We start from the raw sequence: 22,780 nt of genomic DNA, 5'->3' as shown, positions 1-22,780 counted from the left end.
ACATTATAGTGCATGTGCAGTAGCAGTTTCCCTGAACAAAACCCAATGCTCAGTGGCATTAATTCACATCATGAGCTAGTTCAGTTTAAAAAGGCCACGGTCTTATGTCTATAAACATGTAAAAAGTCTCAAACTATTGAACCCTATGGGGGATTTTCTTCTGCTCTCAAAAGGGCAGACCTAAATCTAATCTAATTTTGTTTATATTAAACACACACATGCACTGCCACACTGAGACTTTTCAGGTTGGTTTTCAGCCTAGAGCAAACATTTAAAGTCATCTTGTTATATCAACCTTTGGAAATAAGGATTTGAAACCACAGAGATGGCTGAAATGTCACTTCTACCTGTAGTGTTGTGATGAGTCCTTCCTGCTGTAATATCTAAGGGAGGAGTTCTAAGTGTTTCAATTTTCTTAACTTTGTTTAATTCCTCCTGAATATTTTCCCTTTTATTCAGGGAGATTTCCATCAGAGAAAGAGGTATTCGTTTACAGGACTTTTTAGAGAGGCAAACTAGCAGAACCTGGCTTGCATGCAAAAACAAAACCTCAGTTCTGCACTAACCAATACTGAGCTTCTGCATAGAAACTAGAATCGGGCTTCAGATTTAAAAACTTCCAAGGTGCAGCAAATGGACGAAACTGGGAACACTGATTTAGCAGAGACTGAGTGACAAGTAATAAAAACTTATCCCTTGGTTTCCTGTTGTATCTCAGGATTCTTTCAGGATTCAGATTCTAGAAAATATGTAGATACTTGTTTTCTCCACTGCAACTTCATAGCTCAGCTGTTCAGAAGAAGTGCCACAACCTACCACTCTGTGGATTCCTTTGACTACTGCAGTTTGGTCAATTCCAATTCATTACAAAAGTTAGACATGCTAAACAGATCCACTTCTTTTGAAAACCTGATACTGATCATGGAAGAAAATGGTTGAGAGTTCATGCTTTTTCATGTGCATTAATCCCTTGCTTTCTGGTTTGGCTGAGTTATTGTAGAAAGTGCTCAGTTGCCATTATCTTGCAGAAGGTAAGTAGCTGCAGCACTCCTTCTTATATCTATGCTGTCCATCTGTACACTGATCACAGATCAGCACCTGCTTGACAGGGGGCAAGATTTCAGGATACTCATACTATTTTCAGTTGTAGGTGCCAAATTAGCCTACTACAGAATACATGATATTTTCCACCTTCAGGTGGAACAAACTAAATTAACATAGTTCAGTGACTTTCTGGAGGAAGATTCTTTTTATAGACACATCTCCCTGCATTTCACTCTGAAAGCAATTGATCAGCAGTTATGTTCAAGGACCACTTAAAGTAGTTTGTATTAAGAATAATATAAACTGACTGACTGGGGTAATCTAGGCCATGGACTCAAACTTTTTCATAACATAGAATGCATTTTAATAGTATCTTCTGTTCACCACCTTTCCTGTTCACAATTGCATAGTTACCTCTTCTAGAATTCGTGATTGCATAATATTCCTATGATAAATGCAGCAAATACATACACAGAAAACTGACACTGGAGAAGAACTTAATGTATTTTTAGCTTTCTGATACAATTTGGCAGCTTGGAATTAGGAGAACCAGCACCTTGTGACCAGCCAGCAGTCTGCAGCCCACCTACAGTGTTATGCAGACCAGAGTTTGGGAAATGCCAGCCTAAAAGATGATCTCTGAGATCCACAACCTTATTACCAAGTAAAAGGAGAAAAATAAAAGCCTTATACTCGGTATATGTTGAGTCCTTTTCAGTTGTGTACACCAAGTAACACTTGACACAAGAAATTACAATACAGGCAGTGTACATGGGAAATTGCATACCCTTGCTCACACTCCGGGCATGAGCCACTTCACGCATATTGTTTCCAGGCCCGTTCTCCAGTAAAAGAGTTGTCGTTTTTTCAAGTTTTGAACAGGCTGAATGGAAGCATACAGTGGAGGAAGCCCATATCTTACTGGGAGAAGCCGGGTTGAACTGGAGTAGATTCTGCAGTTGCATGCCATGTATTACAAGTTTACTATTTCACTGTTTTTTCTCACCTATTTAAGCCAGTTTATTGATAATTTTGAACTTAACATACTCTTCTTATTCTGCTTTTTTTTGTTTCAGAAAGCAGATAAACAGGAGAATTCAGGAAGCTTAGAGGCTATCAGTGATTCCATTCCGCAGCCTATGCCATTCCCACCTACTGCTGTGAGGTCAGGTTCTCCAAAACTAGACCCTTCAGAAGTCTATCTGAAGTCTAAGACAATATTTGAAGATAAGCGTAAGTACACTGACCTCTTATGCTGGGAATATGCTGTAGCACAACAGGATGTGTTCTGTATTTCCTTCATGTACACAAGTCTTTAAACTTAGTGCTCCTCAGGGCATATTTAGAAAGAATATGAGGAAGTAAAATGACCATAGTCGTTTGTGTGATTATATCCTAGCTAATGATTCCATTGGAAATCACAGCTCAGCAGTCCGTCTTGTTTTGGGTGGATAACATAGTCTGTTTACTAGCAAACATTTACAAACGGTGCATGAGAACAGGTGCAGATACAGAACTGCTGCCTAGCTATGATTTTAAATGTAACAGTATACACTGCATAAACCAAAGCCATTTGGCGTGCCAAACATGCCATATAAAATAAATACACTCCTGGGTGAGCTCGTAGGGATTAAAGTAGCCCCATAAATGACCAGTCAAGAATATGTTTTATAGTAAATAAGGGGATACAGTGTCAGCAGATGGGCTGCAACATGAAAATAAACAGTTACATAACTACAAATGAAGCATAGCAGCAACTTCAAGGTCACAAAGGGCTTGTTGCCTGTGAATTTCCCACTGTAAACAAACATGCTCCCCAGTGCAGTGTTTCAGCCATACATTTAATTATATAGCACTTCACAGAAATGCTGTAAATATGCCCTTAATTAGATTTGCTTTGTTTTTCTAAAAGGTTGGTTTTGGATAAAGTGATAACTTTGCAGGCTCAGGAAAAGCAAACACATGTTCATTTTCCTAAACTGGTGGACTGGAGTATGGCACATATGTACTTTATCTTAACCTAGTACCCCAATAAGTTGCTGCTGCTTTTCTCTTCGTTTCAGTACATCTGACCTGAGAGAAAATTAACCTTCAAATTTTCTTTCGGTAAAACTTCTTACCCAGCAATAAGTTTCATACGTGAAATAGGAAATAAACAGTCAGGTTCTCTGACATTGACCTAATTAATATTTCATAACTGTCTTCAACATTTTATTACTGTTTAATTTCCATTTTCCCAATCATTTTTTTTATAATTTTGCAAACATGAGCTTTGATAATTGGATAGTACCAACCCTGCAAAGATACCCTGTAAGACACTTCTTTTAAGAAATGCTTCATTGAAATTTGAATTTACTTTGGCTATAGACAGGCTTATATGCACTTATTACAAAGTGAAACTACAATTTCTAGTTACTCCAAAAAAAAAGTGGTCTGTTTAACAATTGAACCATAGGTAGCAACAACTATAGAGCAAAGCAAAGACAAAAGTCAAACTTAAACTGGAGACAAAAGCATAATTTAACATATTGAGAGTGAGTTAGTAAGACTTGATTGGAAAGTATGATAGGAAATTTGTGTATCAAGTCATATGAAATCATATCTTGGTGTATTTGAAATGATGCGAGGTGGAACTCGCACTATTTTGGCTGCACCATGTCTTGCAATATTTTTGAGGAAAAATTGCCAAATTGAAAGATGTTCCCTAAGCAACCGAAGTAAATTAGATAGTTCAGTTGTTTGTCAAATATGGTCCTGTCTGAGATGAACTGTAGATTGACTGATAGATTCCAAAGCCAGAAGGGATGATTGTGACCCTATTCTAACTTCCTGTATAACTCTGGTCATAGACCTTCTCCATCATAATTCCTAGAGCAGATCTTATAAAAAAAATATCCAATCTTGATGTAACAATTTTCAGTTACGAAAAATTCACTGCAACCCTTGGTAAATTGTTCCAATCATTAATTATTCTCACCAGTAAAAGTTTACACCTTATTTCTAATCTGAATTTGTCTTGATTCGACTTCTAGCCATTGGATCGTGTTATGCCTTTTCTCGACTAGACTGAAGAGCTCATTATTAAATATGTGTTTCCCATGTAGACACTTACCAACTGTACTCAAGTCACCCCTTAACCTTCTCTTTGGTAAGCTAAACAGATTGAGCTCATAGACTTTAAGGTCAGAAGGTACCATTATGATCATCTAGTCTGACCTCCTGCACAATGCAGGCCACAGAATCTCACCCACCCACTCCTGTAACAAACCCTTAACCTATGTCTGAGCTACTGAAGTCCTCAAATTGTGGTTTGAAGACCTCAAGCTGCGGAGAATCCTCCAGCAAGTGACCTGTGCCCCACGCTGCAGAGGAAGGCGAAAAACCTCCAGGGCCTCTGCCAATCTGCCCTGGAGGAAAATTCCTTCCTGACCCCAAATATGGCGATCAGTTAAAGTCTGAGCATGTGGGCAAGACTCACCAGCCAGCACTCAGGAAAGAATTCTCTGTAGTAACTCAGATCCCAACCCATCTAACATCCCATCACAGACCACTGGGCATACTTACTGCTGATAATCAAAGATCAGTTGCCAAAATTAATTGCCAAAGTTAGGCTATCCCATCATGCCATCCCCTCCATAAACTTATCAAGCTTAGTCTTAAAGCCAGATATGACTTTTGCCCCCACTACTCCCCTTGGAAGGCTGTTCCAGAACTTCACTCCTCTAATGGTTAGAAACCTTCGTCTAATTTCAAGACTAAACTTCCTAGTGTCCAGTTTATATCCATTTGTTCTTGTGTCCACATTGGTACTAAGCTTAAATAATTCCTCTCCCTCCCTAATATTAATCCCTCTGATATATTTATGAAGAGCAATCATATCCCTCCTCAATCTTCTTTTGGTTAGACTAAACAAGCCAAGCTCTTTGAGTCTCCTTTCATAAGACAGGTTTTCCATTCCTCGGATCATCCTAGTAGCCCATTTCTGAACCCGTTCCAGTTTGAATTCATCCTTCTTAAACATGGGAGACCAGAACTGCACACAGTATTCCAGATGAGGTCTCACCAGTGCATTATATAACAGTACTAACACCTCCTTATCTTTGCTAGAAATACCTGGCCTGATGGATCCTAAAACCGCATTCACTTTTTTAACGGCCGTATCACATTGGCAGCTCATAGTCGTCCTGTGATCAACCAATACTCCGAGGTCCTTCTCCTCCTCCGTTACTTCCAACTGATGCGTCCCCAATTTATAACTAAAATTAACTCCTAAATGCATGACCTTGCACTTTTCACTATTAAATTTCATCCTATTACTATTACTCCAGTTTACAAGGTCATCCAGATCTTCCTGTATGATATCCCAGTCCTTCTCTGTATTGGCAATACCTTCCAGCTTTGTGTCATCTGCAAACTTTATTAGCACATTCCCACTTTTTGGGCCAAGATCAGTAATAAAAAGGTTAAATATGATTGGTCCCAAAACTGATCCCTGAGGAACTCCACTAGTAACCTCCTTCCAGCCTAACAATTCATCTTTCAGTATGACCCATTGTAGTCTCCCCTTTAACCAGTTCCTTATCCACCTTTCAGTTTTCCTGTTGATCCCCATCTTTTCCAATTTAACTAATAATTCTCCATGTGGAACCATGTCAAATGCCTTACTGAAATCGAGGTAAATTAGATCCACTGTTTCTCCTTTCTCTAAATAATCTGTCACCTTCTCAAAGGAACAAATCAGGTTGGTTTGGCATGATCTACCTTTTGTAAAACCATGTTGTATTTTGTCCCAATTATCATTGACCTCAATATCCTTAACTAGTTTCTCCTTCACAATTTTTTCCAAGACCTTACATACTACAGATGTCAAACTAACAGGCCTATAGTTACTCAAATCACTTTTTTTCCCTTTCTTAAAAATAGGAACTATGTTAGCAATTCTCCATCGTACGGTACAACCCCTGAGTTTACCGATTCATTAAAAATTCTCGCGAATGGGCTTGCAATTTTATGTGCCAGTTCCTTTAATATTCTTGGATGAAGATTATCTGGGCCCTCTGATTTTGTCCCATTAAGCTGTTCGAGTTTGGCTTCTCCTCGGATGTGGTAATATCTACCTTCATATCCTCATTCCCTTGTGTCATCCTTCCATCATCCCTAAGCTCCTCATTAGCCTTATTAAAGACTGAGGCAAAGTATTTATTTAGATATTGGGCCATGCCTAGATTATCTTTAACCTCCATTCCATCCTCAGTGTTTAGTGGTCCCGCTTCTTCTTTCTTTGTTTTCTTCTTATTTATATGGCTATAGAACCTTTTACTATTGGTTTTAATTCCCTTTGCAAGGTCCAACTCTACATGGCTTTTAGCCTTTCTCACTTCATCCCTACATGTTCTGACCTCGATAAGGTAGCTTTCCTTGCTAATCCCGCCCATCTTCTACTCCTTGTAGGCTTTCTGCTTTTTCTTAATCACCTCTCTGAGATGCTTGCTCATCCAGCTTGGTGTGCAACTCCTGCCTATGATTTTTTTTTCCCCTTTGTTGGGATGCAAGCTTCTGATAGTTTCTGCAGCTTTGACTTGAAGTAATTCCAGGCCTCCTCTGCCTTTAGATCCATAAGTTCTTCAGTCCAATTCACTTCCCTAACTAATTTCCTTAATTCTTTAAAGTTAGCCCTTTTGAAATCAAAAACCCTAGTCCCAGATCTATTTTTGTTTATCCTTCCATCTAGTTTGAACTGATTTAGCTCATGATCACTCGAACCAAGGTTGTCCCCTACAACCATTTCTTCTATGAGGTCCTCACTACTCACCAAAACCAAATCTGAAATGGCATCCCCTCTTGTTGGTTCTTCAACTACTTGGTGAAGAAATCCATGAGCTATCACATCCAGAAAAATCTGAGCCCTATTTTTAGTTCTAGCACTTTTCCTCCAGTCTATATCTGGGAAGTTAAAGTCTCCCATGATCTCTCAATTCCAATTCGTGTTTACTTCATTAAAAATTCTTTGAGTCTATCACTATAAGGCAGTTTTTCTAATCCTTCCACCATTCTTGTGGCTCTTCTCTGACCCCTCTCCAATTTATCAACATTCTTCCTGAATTGTGGGCACCAGAATTGGACACAGTGTACCAGCAGTGATTGTATTGGTGCCAGATTTGGAGACAGGACAACCTCTCCACTCCTCTTCAAGATTCTCCTGTTTGTGTATCCCAGAATCGCATTAGCCCTTTTGACTACAGCATCACACTGGGAGATCATGTTCAGTTGATTATCTGCCACAATCCCCAAATATTTTTCAGTCAGTGTTTCCCAGGTTAAAATCCCCCATCCTGACAGTATGGCCTACATTCTTTGTTCCTACATGTAAATATTTATATTTAGCTGTACTAATACATATATTGTTTGCTTGCACCAAATTTACCAAGCAGTCCAGATTGATGTAAATCAGTCACTTGTCCTCATTCATTCTCCCAAGGTTTGTGTCATCTGCAAACTTTCAGTGTTGATTTTATATATTCTTCGAAGTTGATAAAAATGTGAACGAGCATAGAGCCAAGAACCATTACCTACAGAATCTTATTGGAAGCACACCCACTCAATAACCATTCCCCATTTAGAGTTACATTTTGAGACCTGTCAGCCAGTTTTTAATCCATTTAAAGTGTGGCATGTTAATTTCATATCACTCTAGTTTTTTAATCGAAATGTCATACAGTACCAAGTCAAAGTACATTATGTCAACCCTATTATCTTTATCAATCAAACTTATTTTATCAAAAGAAGATATCAAGTTAGTTTGACAGGATCCATTTTTCATAAACCCATGTTGATTTGCATTAATCACATTACCCTCCTTTAATTCTTCATTAATCGAATCCAGGGTCAGCCACTTTATTATCTTGCCAGGGATCGATGTCCAGTGGATCATCTACAAGAGTCATCTCTTTTTAAAAATTGGCACAATATTAGCTTATTTGTAGTCCTCAGAAACTTCCTCAATGCTCCAAGACTTATTGAAAATCAACATTAATGGTCCAGCGAGCTCATACGCCAGCTCTTTTAAAACTCTCGGGTTCAAGTAATCTAGATCTGCTGATTTAAAAATGTCTTGCTTCTGTTTGACATCCTCCTGAGATAGTAGTGGAATGGAAAGAGTGTTATCACCATAAGAATAGTCTGTATAGTCTGTTTTTCCCCAAATTTTGAACGGAACTATGTACTGAACACTTCTGCATTTTCTGCATTATTTTTGGTAATTCTACCATTTTCATCTAGTACTGGACCTATACCATTATCAGGATTATTTTTGTTTCTAATGTATTTTAAAAAATCCTTCTTTTTACTCAGCTGGCCATAGATCCGTGTGTCATTTTACTTCACTTGTCAATTTTCTACAGTCCCTAACTTCTGATTTATATTCATTACTATAAACTTCCCTTTTCTTCCATTTTTTTTATAGTTGCCTTCATTTCCCCTCTAAACAAGGCTAGCTTGTTAACCAGCATGGCCTTCTTCCTCAGTGAGGCGTTCTTAAATGATTCCCAATTACCATTCACTTTTCTGTTTAAATTCTTCCTCCCTGCTGATTTGGCTCACAATTGTTTTCAGCATTGTGAAATTAGCCCTATTTGTAGCGATTATAGACTGCACCTTAATCCCAACCCATACAAACATAATGATAGGAGGTGTTTTGGTCCCTGTGAAATGATGTTAGAGTGAAAGACACCTGCAGCTGTTTCTGGACATGCTCATCATTCCACATGCTAGGAAGATAATATCACTGAGGAACTGGTGATGTTCCTTACTAAAACAATCTGACCACTCTGTTTTGTCAATGGAAAACTACAAGCTTATAACTGGTTGCACAACTGTGTTGATTAAAGAAAAATGTAAACACATTTTAATCTTCTCTCCAATAATCAAATGTAACTTATGCACTTTTCATATTTGTCTTAATTAGCTCCAAACACAAAGGATATGGATGTTTTCCTGCGAAAACAGGAGTCTGGGTTTGGCTTCCGCGTGCTCGGAGGGGATGGACCAGACCAGTCAGTAAGTGAATTAAGTTACCTTTTACTGGACTTTGGGAGCTTGTGCTGTAGCTCTTGTAATGTCTCCTTCTCATGATCGTTTTAATTTTTTTCCCATGTTGAGTTAAGTGGATCAGCTTTATATCCATCTTCACCATAAACAGCTATATTGTATGTTGATATCATATTCAGCTTAAACAGACGCAGTATGTTTTTAGACTCCTTCTCTCCTGGTTCAAGTTGGCTTTCTCAAAATGCTTTCAGAGTTAAGTTGGTGCAAATTTAGTTGCAAGTGGGCAGTAGATAATCGAGAATGGAAGGCAAAGACATTTGGCTCTGCCTTTAAGCTTTAGAGAAATAATGTTCATAGTACAAGTTCACAACAATCGACAAACGGGGAAAATGGGGCTTGGTGTTATGGGAGGATCTACAAACATGACTTATTTAATTGAGCCCTAATGACCTTTAGTTGGCAAGAGAAACTTGGGGCAAAATTCCATTTGGTCACTCACCATGAAAGCTGTGAAGTCCCTACTGTCACTCAGTATTCAGACACAACCTGGGCCAGATTTACAGAGGCTGGCATGACTGGGGAGCTCATCAGCTTGGGAATGGCCTTCCACAAATTGAGGTGGCAACTCAAGTTAATTTGTCACGTGGAAGGAGAGAAATACAGCACCCCAAATTCCTACAGAGTGTTCTAGCAGTGAAAGAACTTAGAACAGAAATACTTCAGCAGTCAGATGTTGAGCTAAAGCTTCGATGGGTAAAAAGAGTAAACGAATTGGGCAGGATGGTTTAGTTATCTTTTATTCAGTGATCAGCAGAGTCCTTTGCCAAAATCAGCAATTGTTGGATTTCTGCAAGCATCACTGGGATACTCCTCCATAGCAACACTTGTGTCTTGATGGAGAGAGAAGGGCCTCAGTGACAAGCACATTAAAAAGTTGTGGTTTAGATTAGATCTGGGGGAAAAACCCTTATCTGCATGTTTGGCACTTAACTTGCCAAAATTCATCCTGGTAGATCAAACATGCACTGCATCTGTCCAGGGATATCTGAATGTGGGCTGGTTCTCAACAGAATGCGGATGAGTGACCGCAGTGAGGATCTACAGCAATAGCTAATGAAACAAGTTGAGTGTGGAGCTTTTTGATGTGTTGTGTTAGACAAAATTTTAAAAAATGAAACAGTTCTGGCTAAAGAGTAATTTAACTCCAGTCCCGTTAAAATCCAATGGAAGAAGATAAAATGGTTTGTTACCTTTCTTCCCTTTCCCCTTCATGGTTTATTTCAGTCCCCCCAAGCTTTCAGTCACTTTGTTTGTCTAGAATCTTTCTTGGCAGCAGCAGTTCTCCATTGAGCCTTTACACCATAATTGTTCTGTCCTGAGAAGGCTCTCAAGGATGGGGTTGGCACCAAGTCTTTGCACGTTGTAGCACCTAATCTTATTAATGGACTTGGCACCAATGCATGCTGGTAATGCTCAGTACAACATATGTGTCAATTTAACTGGGAAATAAACTAGTGGAGAGGACTTTCTGGCTACCCCAGAAAAATCACCTCCAGCTTTCTTACCAATTCGTTGCATTATTATGCTGCAGAAGGGAAGGAAGAAAGGAAAAAATTATTATAATCTCTTTTTAAAATAGTTTTTCTAAGTCTTTTGCTTTAGAGATTGCAGTTCAGATCTGGTTTTAGGTCACCAATTAGTGAAGTTTTTTGGTTTCACTCTGGAGAGCTGTCATACAATTTGACTCAGGTGGCAGTCTCTGCTTCACAGAGGACGATGGAGGCAGATTGGCAAAGACATGAATGGGAATTCCCTGAGTCCCTATTCATGCTATGCCTGGCTTTAGGAAATTCTGCCCTGTTTATCACTTGACAAAGCACAGCTTCACCCAGAAAAGTGGGACTCTGTCCCTGACCATATGACAGTGACTGCTTCTCTCCTGCCAACCTTCAAAGGTGCTAAAGCTTTTGGGATAGACACACTGCTAGATAGCATGTCCTCACATATGTAATTAAACTGCATTCTCCTTTCACATCTGAGATCCAATGCCAGTTTTTCTGACTTGCATTTAAAGGAAAGGAAGAACAGAATGCTTTTTCTAGAGGAAATAATAAGCAATTTTAGGGTGTTTTTTTTTTAATTCCACTGTTTTGTTGCTATCGCAACTGCAGTGGTGTTGGTAATAGTCATAGCAATGCCCTGAGTGCAGTGTGAAGATGGGTTTTTTGAATGAACATGTTCTCTGCTACTTAACCCTGGACACATGCTGGACATAATTGTTTTAAGTCTTTTACTTAAACTGAACTTTTTTCTAGCATATAAAACTACTGCATGTTTCCTGCTCCTGTCTCTATCATTTAGCTGGTGTTTGCTTGGGAGGAAAGGTGCAGGCCAAAGGGGGGTTGGACTGCAGCTGTTTGAATTCATGCTATTATCACCAATACTTGCACATTGCAGATTTTGAGTGTGGCAATTTCTGAGCAGCTGTGCTCTTAGGCTCTTTGATGAACTTTAAATTCTACACTGGAGTCACCTTGCAGGTCTCAGTAATGATAGTGTGTCTTTGTTGTGTTGATTGAATGACACAGGCATTTCTTTTCAATAATCTTGAGTAATTTTTGATGCACAAAACAAATACATAAATAACACACGAATACAGTGAAACAGCAAGACAAACAGGTAAGTGTACAAATGCAGAGCTTAACCTACTCATGAAGTGGTGACCCTTCAGTTGATAGGAATTAATGAATAATACATGGCAGTAATAAAAACAAACCTTAAAATAAGATGAGCATTAAGTTTGAACGTCAGGAAGCTGGGACTGTCACAGTTTGCTCATTTCTACACATGCAAATGAGGTCAGTCTAGTATGGCTTCTGTAGCGTGAGTTTCTGCTAGTTTTAGGTGGGGGAAATAATTTTGAAACCCTGCAAAAAGTCCTTCTTTATCTAGGGATTCAAACATTACGTATTCTGTACGTTCTGTACCCCAGAGCCAATGATTGCACTCTGTTGACAGATATATATTGGGGCCATCATCCCACTGGGAGCGGCAGAGAAAGATGGCCGACTCCGAGCTGCTGATGAGCTGATGTGCATTGATGGAATCCCTGTCAAAGGGAAATCACACAAACAGGTCCTGGACTTAATGACCGGTGCTGCGCGGAATGGCCAGGTGCTGCTCACTGTCCGGAGGAAGATCTTCTTTGGCGGTATGTGCCAGATGTCCAGACTAAACCCAGTCCCACCACGTTTGCCAGAGTCTGGTAACATGGCCATTGGAGCCCTCGTTCCTGGACTTAGTGTAAAGGAATGTTTCCACGGCCATAATCGAATGATATAAAGCAATACAGTAACAGAACTACTAGTACATCAGGAATTATGTGAACACAAGGGGTCAGCTCCACTTCTGGATGAATGGGGTAGCACAAAATTGTATCAAGCAGATGTTGGAGGGAAGAGAATGGGATAAAAAAGGGGGCACCCATTTGCACTGTGGCTCTGGAAAGCACCGTAATAATGATGCTGTCTTGTTCTATAGTGCTTTTCATTGGAGGATCTGAAAGTACTTTACAAGCATTAGTTATTAAAGCTGCTCATGGCTCTGTGTTGGGCAGTAACACAAACCTTCTTTCTGCATTACAACACTCTACATTCTGAGGTTTGTTAGAATTTGTGCAGCAGGTTTAAGTGCATTATTTAATTAAATGCAGAAATTAATTTTATAGTCAGATCAGAGTTCTGTAGGCAGTTCAGTGGCAATGGAATTTACAGATATGGAAACTGAGGTACCGAAGAGTTGTCATGTGGCTGAGATGTCACTAACTATATCAGTGACAGAACTGAAAACAGAAACCAGGAGTCCTGGCTTGCAATCTCCTGTTCTCATTAGTAGACCCCACTACCTTTCATGGATCTTTCAGTCAACTTAACTAGTCATTCCTTGTAAACTGAGAAAAAACAGGAAGTGTATCACTTTCATAACATCTTTGCTTTCACCGTCATGCAAATGGCAGGCAGCATGGCCTAGTGGGCCAAGTATGAGTCTGTGAGCCTAGAAGGCCCTAAATTCTAATTCCAGGCCTGTCACTGACACACTGCATTCTTTGACAAATCAAGTGACTTCTGTGTCACTGTCCGTAAAATGGGGATATCATCTACCTACCTCCCAGGGGTGTTAGTGAGTTAAAATTATCATGGTGTTTCTCCCAGGTGCCACACGGAAACCAGCCAAACCAGGAGAGGGCAGGGTCTCCAGTCACACTGTGTATTTCTGTGTAGATTGCAGCTACTTCCTGAGTTTCTTTCATTTTTTGTTCAAAGTGAAAATACATAAAGTATTAAATTAGGTATTATCCACCTAGTAACTATAGATGTATTCTATATTGGTGCTGTACCTGGTGGTTGCTGCCAGCCTGTCATAGCACAGTGCCAGGAGAGCAGATTGAGCCAAGCACAGAAAGAGGCCATCTAAAGGCTCAGAAAAGATTAATCTAATCAGAGGAAAAGCAATTTTCTGTCTTTGCATCTCAGGTTGCATTGCCTCCCTGATAGTGTAATTTTAACAGTGTAACATGTTCATGAAAGAGGGGTCTGATTCAGAGATCTTGAAAAGCTTACATGGCTTCGTCTGCATCAGGGCCAACTCTACCTCTAGTCTCTGGTTTATTTCTCCTTTATTTAATTTAAAAAGAAAGAAAATGAAAAATCCCTTCATTGTACAGCTTTGTTTTCCTCCGAATTCCCTGATGTGACATGGTCCTCACAGGCAATGCTTCGAGACTGGGATTTTGTTAGTTTTCCGTTGAGGAGGCTGGGCTTCAACATTTGAATTACCCTTTAAAATATTGGTAAATCTTCTGAGATAAACAGCTGGTTCTCTGCAATGAAAATAGCATAGTCCCAGTTTTAAGGTGGGTTTCTGCCATAGCTCTTGTGCTTACAACACACAGGAAAATTGTACTGCCAAAAAAGAGCCCCTGAAGAGACAACCAAGGTTAGGCTAGCATTATTAAGGGCATCAGCAACTGAGCGCAACCTCTGTGCTGCTGCACACGCAGACTGTTCCCTTCTGAGTTATAAGTGTGGACTGCAGAATGGAGTTGGCAAACATTTAAACTCTCCTATTACACATTCTTAAACCTCTGTAGCAACTTCAGCCCAAAGTGTAAATGGTTCTACCCTGTATTCTGATTCCATCTGGTATCAATTACCTTGTTAATAAGCCCCCAGTGGGAGGGGAGGTGCTTCTCGATTCTGTTAGTGATCTGATCATGTTTATCCTTGTAGTTAACCAGCTCCACAGCACTCTTACTGATTCTACCTTATACTTTATTTTTGTGGTGTTTATAGGCGAGAAACAGCCAGAAGAGGAGGAGTCGCAGCTGCCCATTTCCACTCAAAATGGATCTCCTCGGCTGAACCGGGTAGAGGTCACAAGCAGACAGCCCCCAGAAGCCTATGATGTCCGGCTACAGCGGAAAGAGAATGAAGGATTTGGCTTTGTCATCCTCACCTCAAAAAACAAACCTCCTCCTGGCGGTAAGGGCTGATGCCTGTGTGTTGGCGTCACCTGCTCCACTGATGCCTGACTGGGCGAAATTAATTGGTTTAACTCATAGTTCCTCCTTCCAAAGCTGCTAGCAGTTATTGCCAATAGCATTCAGGGCTGGGGACTGCCAGGAGATTCTTCTTTCCTAGGATGGTGTTTATTTTCCATGTCCAACCACCTACTGTGCTGTGATCTGTTGTTTCACTCATCATACTGTTCACAACTTCAGCGGCTAAAGGCTAAGTCTGTCTCACTCACAAAAGGGAATATGGTTTCTCTCATCTGTACGTTTTGTAGAAAGTTTTTTGCATGTGCAACAATTGAAGTGGGAGAGGGAAATCACTCCTTACCAGTACCGGGGCAGGGGAAGAGAGAGAGAAATGTATCCTTGTGATTGGCTGACTTTCAGAATGTGTAAGGTGGTCAGACTGTGATGAGTGTGGTAATGGATGCACCAGTGTAGTCCATGGTAAATGCAGGTAAACAGAGGTTTACCCACTTCTCATTTGAGGAATATGGAACTTAGTTTAGATAAGTATCAGAGGGGTAGCCATGTTAGTCTGGATCTGTAAAAGCAACAAAGAGTCCTGTGGCACCTTATAGACTAACAGACATTTTGGAGCATGAGCCCATCCGACGAAGTGGGTATTCACCCACGAAAGCTCATGCTCCAAAATGTCTGTTAGTCTATGAGGTGCCACAGGACTCTTTGCAGTTTAGTTTGCCCACTTTTTTTTACCAGTACACCACTGGATGCAGAGAACAAATATGCGCACATGTACTCTTTACACTCTCTGTACAGCAGTGCCCAATAGATAAAATCAGCCATTGGGTAGTTAGTGCATGGATTAATCTTTTGCTAATAGAAGTATAGTTACAGACTTAGACCTGCGACATCCATTCAGGGTGTGTAGCTTATTGGCCAGGTCTCTGGCTATCTCAGTATTTCGAAGAAAGCAATGGAGGAATTAGTCAGGAGAACATTCTGTATCTACCTTGCAACATGTTACAAACTGGAGATATTATCCTAAGCAATGTAGCGTGTCTTAGGGTTCTAACTTGTGGATTTGTCTGATGGATCAGTTGCTAAGATAAAGAGCTGAGTGGACCACATGAAAATAAAGAAGGTATCTTGTAAGTAGCAATAAGAGACAAGCTGCTTGAGGGAGGCATCTGAAATTCTCCCTAATTAATGGAAAGATTTCTGACCCCTAGCACTAGAGTAATTTAAAAGAAGTGCCCATTCTTTATAATCAAATACATTTTTTTATTGAGTGTGATCCTGGCTGCCAGACTCCCAGAGCCTTGCCAGGCAGCAGTTATTAACACCACCTCTGCATAGATAGATGTGCCTACCTTTCACAAACTGTTGACCTTTATGAGATGACTTCCACACTCTTCTCAGATACTTTTGGCCAAGATTTGAGTAGTTTGGTTGTAAAATGAAAAGGGATGATCAATCTATAACTAGGGTCGTTGGCTGGCATTGTTCCCCTTAGTGAGAATTGGAGAAATGGATGTGGTTCTCAGTTCATAGAGAATGAAGAGCTTACAGCCGGGCTGAGCCTTGTAACACAAAAGGGATGCCGGACTGCTCAGTGGATTTACCCAGGGCACAGCAAGTTACTTCCTTGTTTTTATTCCGTGAGATGTGGACACACGGGTATCTGTACCCCAGTGATCTGAAACACCTTTCTTAAATCTCTTATGTCCCCTGCTGTGAATCACTTTCCCAGTAACTGCCCTAATGATCCCAGAGCACTTACTGTAATAATGACTTGAATGTTTGTATGTGAGGAAAAGGATGCCCTTTTTTCCAGCCCAGACAATTTACACTGACATTTTGCTCTGCTTTAGTTCTCTTAAGTTTATTATACTGTGAAAGAGCAGAAATACAGACAAAAGTGTTGCAGGCACAGAGGGTGCCCGAGGCAAGCAACAGTGGTTCGTGCCCAGAGTGCTTAGCGCCAATAAACACACCAGGGTGGAGAAGCAAGCAAAGTTTATTTGAGATCTCAAAGCGGTGCCGGGAGACTTAGCACGCCTCAAATCCAGCACCCCTACAGAAGTGGCTTCCTCCTTTTATATCCCAGTTGCTTTCTGAGAACTTTTTCTTGCTGACTAGCTGATCTCTCACTCCCCCATCCTTTCCCATCCAGCTGCAGTATCTTTTCTCACTCAATCTTTTGTCTTCCCCCTTCCTCCCCCCTCTCCGCTGCTGAGACATGTGTACTGTATCTAAAAGCGGCCTTGAAACTTGCTTCAGTTTAGCTCCAGTGTGTTACAGCAGGGAACTGGCTGTTACAATCAGAAAACTAACTGCTGACATTACATTTTACAGCTCTTAACATATTAGGTTACACTAGGTTACACAAAGTGTTTAACATGGAGGAACATTGGTTCGTTGAGGCCTACAACAGGAGGGCTTCATTGGCACTTGTGGTCTACCACCCTCCCGAGTTACCTAGGGTTATGCCTAGTGACACCAACAAAAGCAGTGACTCTGAAAGAAGATCATTGTCTCATTATGTTGTTGAGTTTACGTGATATATATTTTGACTTAGAATGATTTGAAGTCATGGCTAAAAGAATGCATTTTTATGAAGTAGAAAACAAAAAAGTGCAAAGTATCAGTGAAGGCTGTGAGAGAGTGAACAGCTGTGGAGTTGAGTATTGCTGCAGTACTAGCTCAGTACGCAGAGATGCTGACTTCTGTTTGATAAAATCATGTGCTATAGCTGTGGGCCGCATACAGCCCGCGTGGGCTCACTGTGCAGCCCGCGGGCAAGCGGCAGGGTGGGGCTGTCGGATTTGCCCAGGATCGGTGCACTCGTCCGGGATTTTTCCTCCTTCCCCTCACACAGAGTGCAGCATGGTGATTGAGCGCCTGGGCCTGATTTAGCTGTTCCCATTGGCCTCCAGCAGGCAGAGTCCCTTCTCCCCCCAGCATCCTATCGCAGCATTCTGCGGGCGAGGGGTTCTTTGCTTGGCAGCTTGTTTGGTTGGCTCCAAGTGGAGCCAGCAGCTGGAGCAGAGTGGTAGTAAGGGGAGTCGGGGTGTGGGCAGTCAGGGAGCAGGAGCAGGGTTGGATGGTTGGAAGTTTGGGGGGCGGGCTGTCGGGGGCATGGAGAGGGATCGGAGCAGTCAGGGGACAAGGAGCAGGGGGAGAGTTGGATGGGTTGGGAGTTCTAGGGGGGGCTGTCAGGGCGGGGGAAGGGTTGGGTGAGTCAGGAGTTCTGGGGGAGCGGGGGTGCGGAGGGGAATCAGAGAAGTTGGGACAAGGAGCAGGGGGAGGGTTGGATGGGTCGGGAGTTCTGAGGGGGCTGTCAGGGCGGGGGAAGGGTTGGATGGGTCAGGAGTTCTGGGGGAGCGGGGGTGCGGAGGAGGATCAGAGAAGTTAGGACAAGGAGCAGGGGGAGGGTTGGATGGGTCGGGAGTTCTGAGAGGGGGGGTCTGTCGGGGCGAGGGGAGGGTTGGATGAGTCAGGAGTTCTGGGGGAGTGGGGGTGTGGAGAGGGATCAGAGCAGTCGGGACAAGGAGCAGCGGGAGGGTTGGATGGGTTGAGAGTTCTGAGGGGGAGTCTGTCAGGGGGCGGGGGGAAGGTTGGATGGGTTGGGAGTTCTAGGGGGGCTGTTGGGTCAGGGGTGTGGAGAGGGATCGGGGCAGTCAGGGGACAGGGAGCGAAGCCAGTAAGTGCCAAGCAAGGGGAGGGGTACCCAGCCTGGGCTCGAGTCGCAACTTGGAGGTTGGGGGGAGGATTGGGCCAAGGCCCTCGCAACCCCCCTTCGGTTGGGGGCGGGGTGGCTACTGCACTGGTTGCTCCCAGAGCGGCCTCTGTAGTGATGGAGAGGGGGGGTTGAACTGTCTGTGGGCGGCCAGGAAATCCCTGGGGGAGAGGGGGATGTGTGTGTGTTACACCTGCCCTGCCCCAACTGCTGCCCCCTTCCCTGGTCCAGGGACCTTCCCCCTCCACGACCCCTCTCACACTGCCCCCCCCCCGGCTCCCGCGTCCCCTGTGTTTGTGTTGGACAGTCACATCCAATCCCTTCACACTGCCCCCCTTGCCCCTCCCCGGCTTAGCTCATAGCCCCAGAAAATCCCTTCAAACTGTCCCCCTTTTGTCCTCCCCTTATTTCATGGGGGTATGACGAACCGAGCGGGTGGGCTGCGCTGGGATGTGTGTTGTGTTTCAGGGGGGCTGAAGGGGTGCTGTTTCAGCAGTGGGAGTATGGGGGACGGCCATACTGGGGCAGACCAAGGGTCCGTCTAGCCCAGTGTCCTGTCTTCTGACAGTGGCCAATGCCAGATGCTTCAGAGGGAATGAACAGAACAGGGAATCATCTAGTGATCCAGGCCCTGTCATTGCCAGAAGCTGGAACTCAATCAGAGGTTTGGAGCATGGGGTTCATGGGGTTGAGTCCCTGCCCATCCTGGCTAATAGCCATTGGACTTATCCTCCATGAAGTTATCTAGCTCTTTTTTTAACCCTGTTATAGTCTTTGCCTTCATAACATCCTCTGGAAAAGAGTTCCACAGGTTGACTGTGCGTTGTGTGAAGAGAGACTTCCTTTTGTTCATTTTAAACCTGCTGCCTATTAATTTCATTTGGTGACCCCTAGTCCTTGTCTTATAAGAAGATGTAGATAACACTTCCTTATTTACTTTCTCCATGCCATTAATGTTTGTATAGACCTCTATCATGTCCCACCTTAGTCATCTTTTTTCTAAACTGAATAGTCCCCTTTTTTAATCTCTGCTGTGATGGAAGCTGTTCCATACCCCTAATCATTTTTGTTGCCCTTCTTTGTAGTTTTTTCAATTCTAATTGTCTCTTTTTGAGGTGAAGTCACCAAAGCTGAATGCAGTATTCAAGGTCTGGGTGAATCAGATTTACATTGTGATATTTTCTGTCATATTTGCTATTCCTTTCCTAGTGGTTCCTCATATTCTGTTAGCTTTTTTGACTGCCGATGCCCTGCATACTGGGCAGACACTTGCAAAAAACTATCCACGATTCCCATCGTTTTGTATATATAGTTGGGATTATATTTTCCAGTGTGCATTACTTTGCACTAGGGCTGTCAAGCGATTAAAAAAAATTAATCATGATTAATCACGCTCTTGAACAATATAATACCATTTATTTAAATATTTTTGGATGTTTCCTACATGCTCAAATATATGTATTCTTTGTTGTAATTGAAATCAAAAGTGTACAATGCTCACTTCATATTTATTTTTGATTACAAGTCTTTGCACTGTAAAAACAAAAGAAACAGTATTTTTCAATTCACCTAATACAAATACTGTAGTGCAATCTTTTTATCATGAAAGTTGAACTTACAAATGTAGAATTACGTACAAAAAAACCTGCATTCAAAAATAAAACAATGTAAAACTCTAGAGCCTGCAAGTCCACTCAGTCCTACTTCTTGTTCAGCCAATCACTCAGACAGACAAGTTTTTTTTACATTTGCAGGAGATAACGCTGCCCGCTTCTTGTTTACAAAGTCACCTAAAAGTGAGAACAGGCGTCTGCATTGCATTGTTGTAGCCGGATGCGCTAAAGATTCATATATCCCTTCATGCTTCAACTACCATTCCAGAGGGCATGCGTCCATGCTGATGAAGGATTCTGCTCGATAACGATCCAAAGCAGTGCAGACCGACGCATGTTCATTTTCATCATCTCAGTCAGATGCCACCAACAGAAGATTGATTTTCTTTTTTGATGGTTCGGGTTCTGTAGTTTCTGCATCAGAGTGTTGCTCTTTTGAGATTTCTGAAAGCATGCTCCACACCTCATTCCTCTCAGATTTTGGAAGGCACTTCAGATTCTTAAACCTTGGGTTGAGTGCTGTACCTGTATTTAGAAATCTGATATTGGAACCTTCTTTGTGTTTTGTCAAATCTGCAGTGAAAATGTTCTTATATCAAACAACATATGCTGGGTCGTCATGAAGAGACATGTGACTGTTTAGCATATCTGGCATGTAAATATCTTGCAATGCTGGCAACAAAAGTGCTACGCAAACACCTGTTCTCACTTATTGTAAATAAGGAGCGGGCACCATTCGTCCTATAAATGTAACAAACTTGTTTCTCTTAGCGATTGGCTGAACAAGAATTAGGACTGAGTGGACTTGTAGGCTCTCAAGTTTTACATTGTTTTGTTTTTGAGTGCAGTTATGTAGCAAAAAAAAATCTGCCTTTGTAAATTGCACTTTCACAATAAGGAGATTGCACTACAGTACACCTCTACTTCAATATAACGCTGTCTTTGGGAGCCAAAAAATCTTACCGCGTTATAGGTGAAACCATGTTATATTGAACTTGCTTTGATCCAACAGAGTGCGGAGCACTGCTTTACCGTGTTATATCCAAATTCGTGGTATATCGGGTGGTGTTATATTGAGATAGCAGTGTGCTTGTATGAGGCAAATTGAAAAATACTATTTCTTTTGTTTGTCACTTTTATAGTACAGATATTTATTATAATCAAAAGTAACATAAGATGAGCACTGTACACTTTGTATTTTGTGTGTAATTAAAATCAATATATTTGAAAATGTAGAAAAACATTGAAAATAGTTAATAAATTTTGATTGGTATTTTAACAGTGTGATTTAAAACTGCGATTAATCAAGATTAAATTTTTAATTGCGATTTTTTTGAGTTAACTGCGATTAATCGACAGCTCTACTTTGCACTTCTCAAAACTGAATTTTATCTGCCATTTTGTTGCCCAGTCACTCAGCTTAATGAGATCCCTTTGTAATTCTTCACAGTTCGCTTCAAATTTAATAATCTTGAGTCATTTTGTATCATCTGCAAACTTGACCAACTTACTGCTCAACCCCTTTTCCAGACATTAATAAATGTCTTAAAATGAACCCACTGAGAGAGAAAACTGGGATATTTTACACAAGATAATTCATCAGTAATTGTAACTCTACAATCCTGTGATGCTTTTCTCATCACAGGTAACTCTTACATAAATTATATTTAAAATGTAGGCTTTAAAAATGGGAGAAGAAATTAAAGACAATACAATTAAATCTTTAAATGGAGGTAAAAATTGAGAGGCATCAATGTGTGCTCCTTTATGGCAGATAACAAGTGTTTGCTAGCTGATTAATTACAAGCCTGAATGGTAAATTAAGGTCAGGTTTCCGATGACTTTCAGAAAGTGTTTGAGATTTGCTGTCATAGTTTGAAATCCTCTTAAGTACATAATTCGGCACACCTCTCTTTCCATTCACCATCAGTTTCCTTTCAGTGAAGCATGCCTGGGAGAGCAATTGCAATAAAGTTAGGAGGAGGACAGACACACCTCCCTCCCTCCAGTGGGCTTTGGGTGTACATAAGGGATTTCAGGTGAAATTTCAGTTGTGACAGGAAGAGCATCAGTGAAAGGGACAGCTGGAACCAATCGATCTTTGGTTACAGTCTAAGGTAGAAATGCGATTACTGCAAATTGTGTTGTACGTGTGGAGTTTTATGGGCAGCTGGTCCAAGAGCCATTGTAAGAGACTGTAAAGATCCATGCAGAGGGGAACCATCTTTGCTACACCTTCAGGGATCCAGAGAAATTAAAGGCAGCTCTGGTTGCATGGAAAGGCAGCACATTGAGGGTATGTCTACACTACGGGATTATTCCGATTTTATATAAACCGGTTTTGTAAAACAGACTGTATAAAGTCGAGTGCACGCGGCCACACTAAGCACATTAATTCAGCAGTGTGCCTCCATGTACAGAGGCTAGCGTCGATTTCTGGAGCACTGCACTGTGGGTAGCTATCCCATAGTTCCTACGGTCTCCCCCGTCCATTGGAATTCTGGGTTGAGATCCCAATGCAAAAACAGTGTCGCGGGTGATTCTGGGTAAATGTCGTCACTCAGTCCTTCCTCTGTGAAAGCAACGGCAGATAATCATTTCGTGCCCTTTTTCTCTGGATTGCCCTGGCAGAAACCATAGCATGGCAACCATGGAACCCGTTTTGCCTTGTCACTGTCACCGTATGTGTACTGGATGTTGCTGACAAACACAGTACTGCAGTGCTACACAGCAGCATTCATTTGCCTTTGCAAGGTAGCAGAGATGGTTACCATCCCTATTGCACCGTCTGCCATGCCATTG

At 41.6% G+C, this 22,780-nt stretch overlaps 1 protein-coding gene across 5 annotated transcripts in view; it reads left to right on the top strand.

Moving 5' to 3' along the window:
• The window catches only part of MAGI3 (membrane associated guanylate kinase, WW and PDZ domain containing 3), a 226,513-nt gene that overhangs the window by 177,461 nt on the left and 26,272 nt on the right, over window positions 1-22,780 (top strand). For all 5 annotated transcript variants that reach the window (XR_007774572.1, XM_050954266.1, XM_050954265.1 and 2 more), the window contains exons 12-15: window positions 2,121-2,277; window positions 9,008-9,099; window positions 12,109-12,301; window positions 14,442-14,630. Coding sequence is in view for 4 of the 5 variants with exons in the window: in XM_050954266.1 (XP_050810223.1) it covers window positions 2,121-2,277; window positions 9,008-9,099; window positions 12,109-12,301; window positions 14,442-14,630 (631 nt within the window). In the remaining variant the exon portion in view is untranslated. The remainder of the gene's footprint in view (window positions 1-2,120; window positions 2,278-9,007; window positions 9,100-12,108; window positions 12,302-14,441; window positions 14,631-22,780) is intronic.

This window comes from Gopherus flavomarginatus, chromosome 5 (assembly GCF_025201925.1).
Source record: "Gopherus flavomarginatus isolate rGopFla2 chromosome 5, rGopFla2.mat.asm, whole genome shotgun sequence".
NCBI lineage: Eukaryota > Metazoa > Chordata > Testudines > Testudinidae > Gopherus > Gopherus flavomarginatus.
Note: the sequence above shows the minus strand (reverse complement) of the source record. Positions and strands in the feature narration are given on the sequence as shown.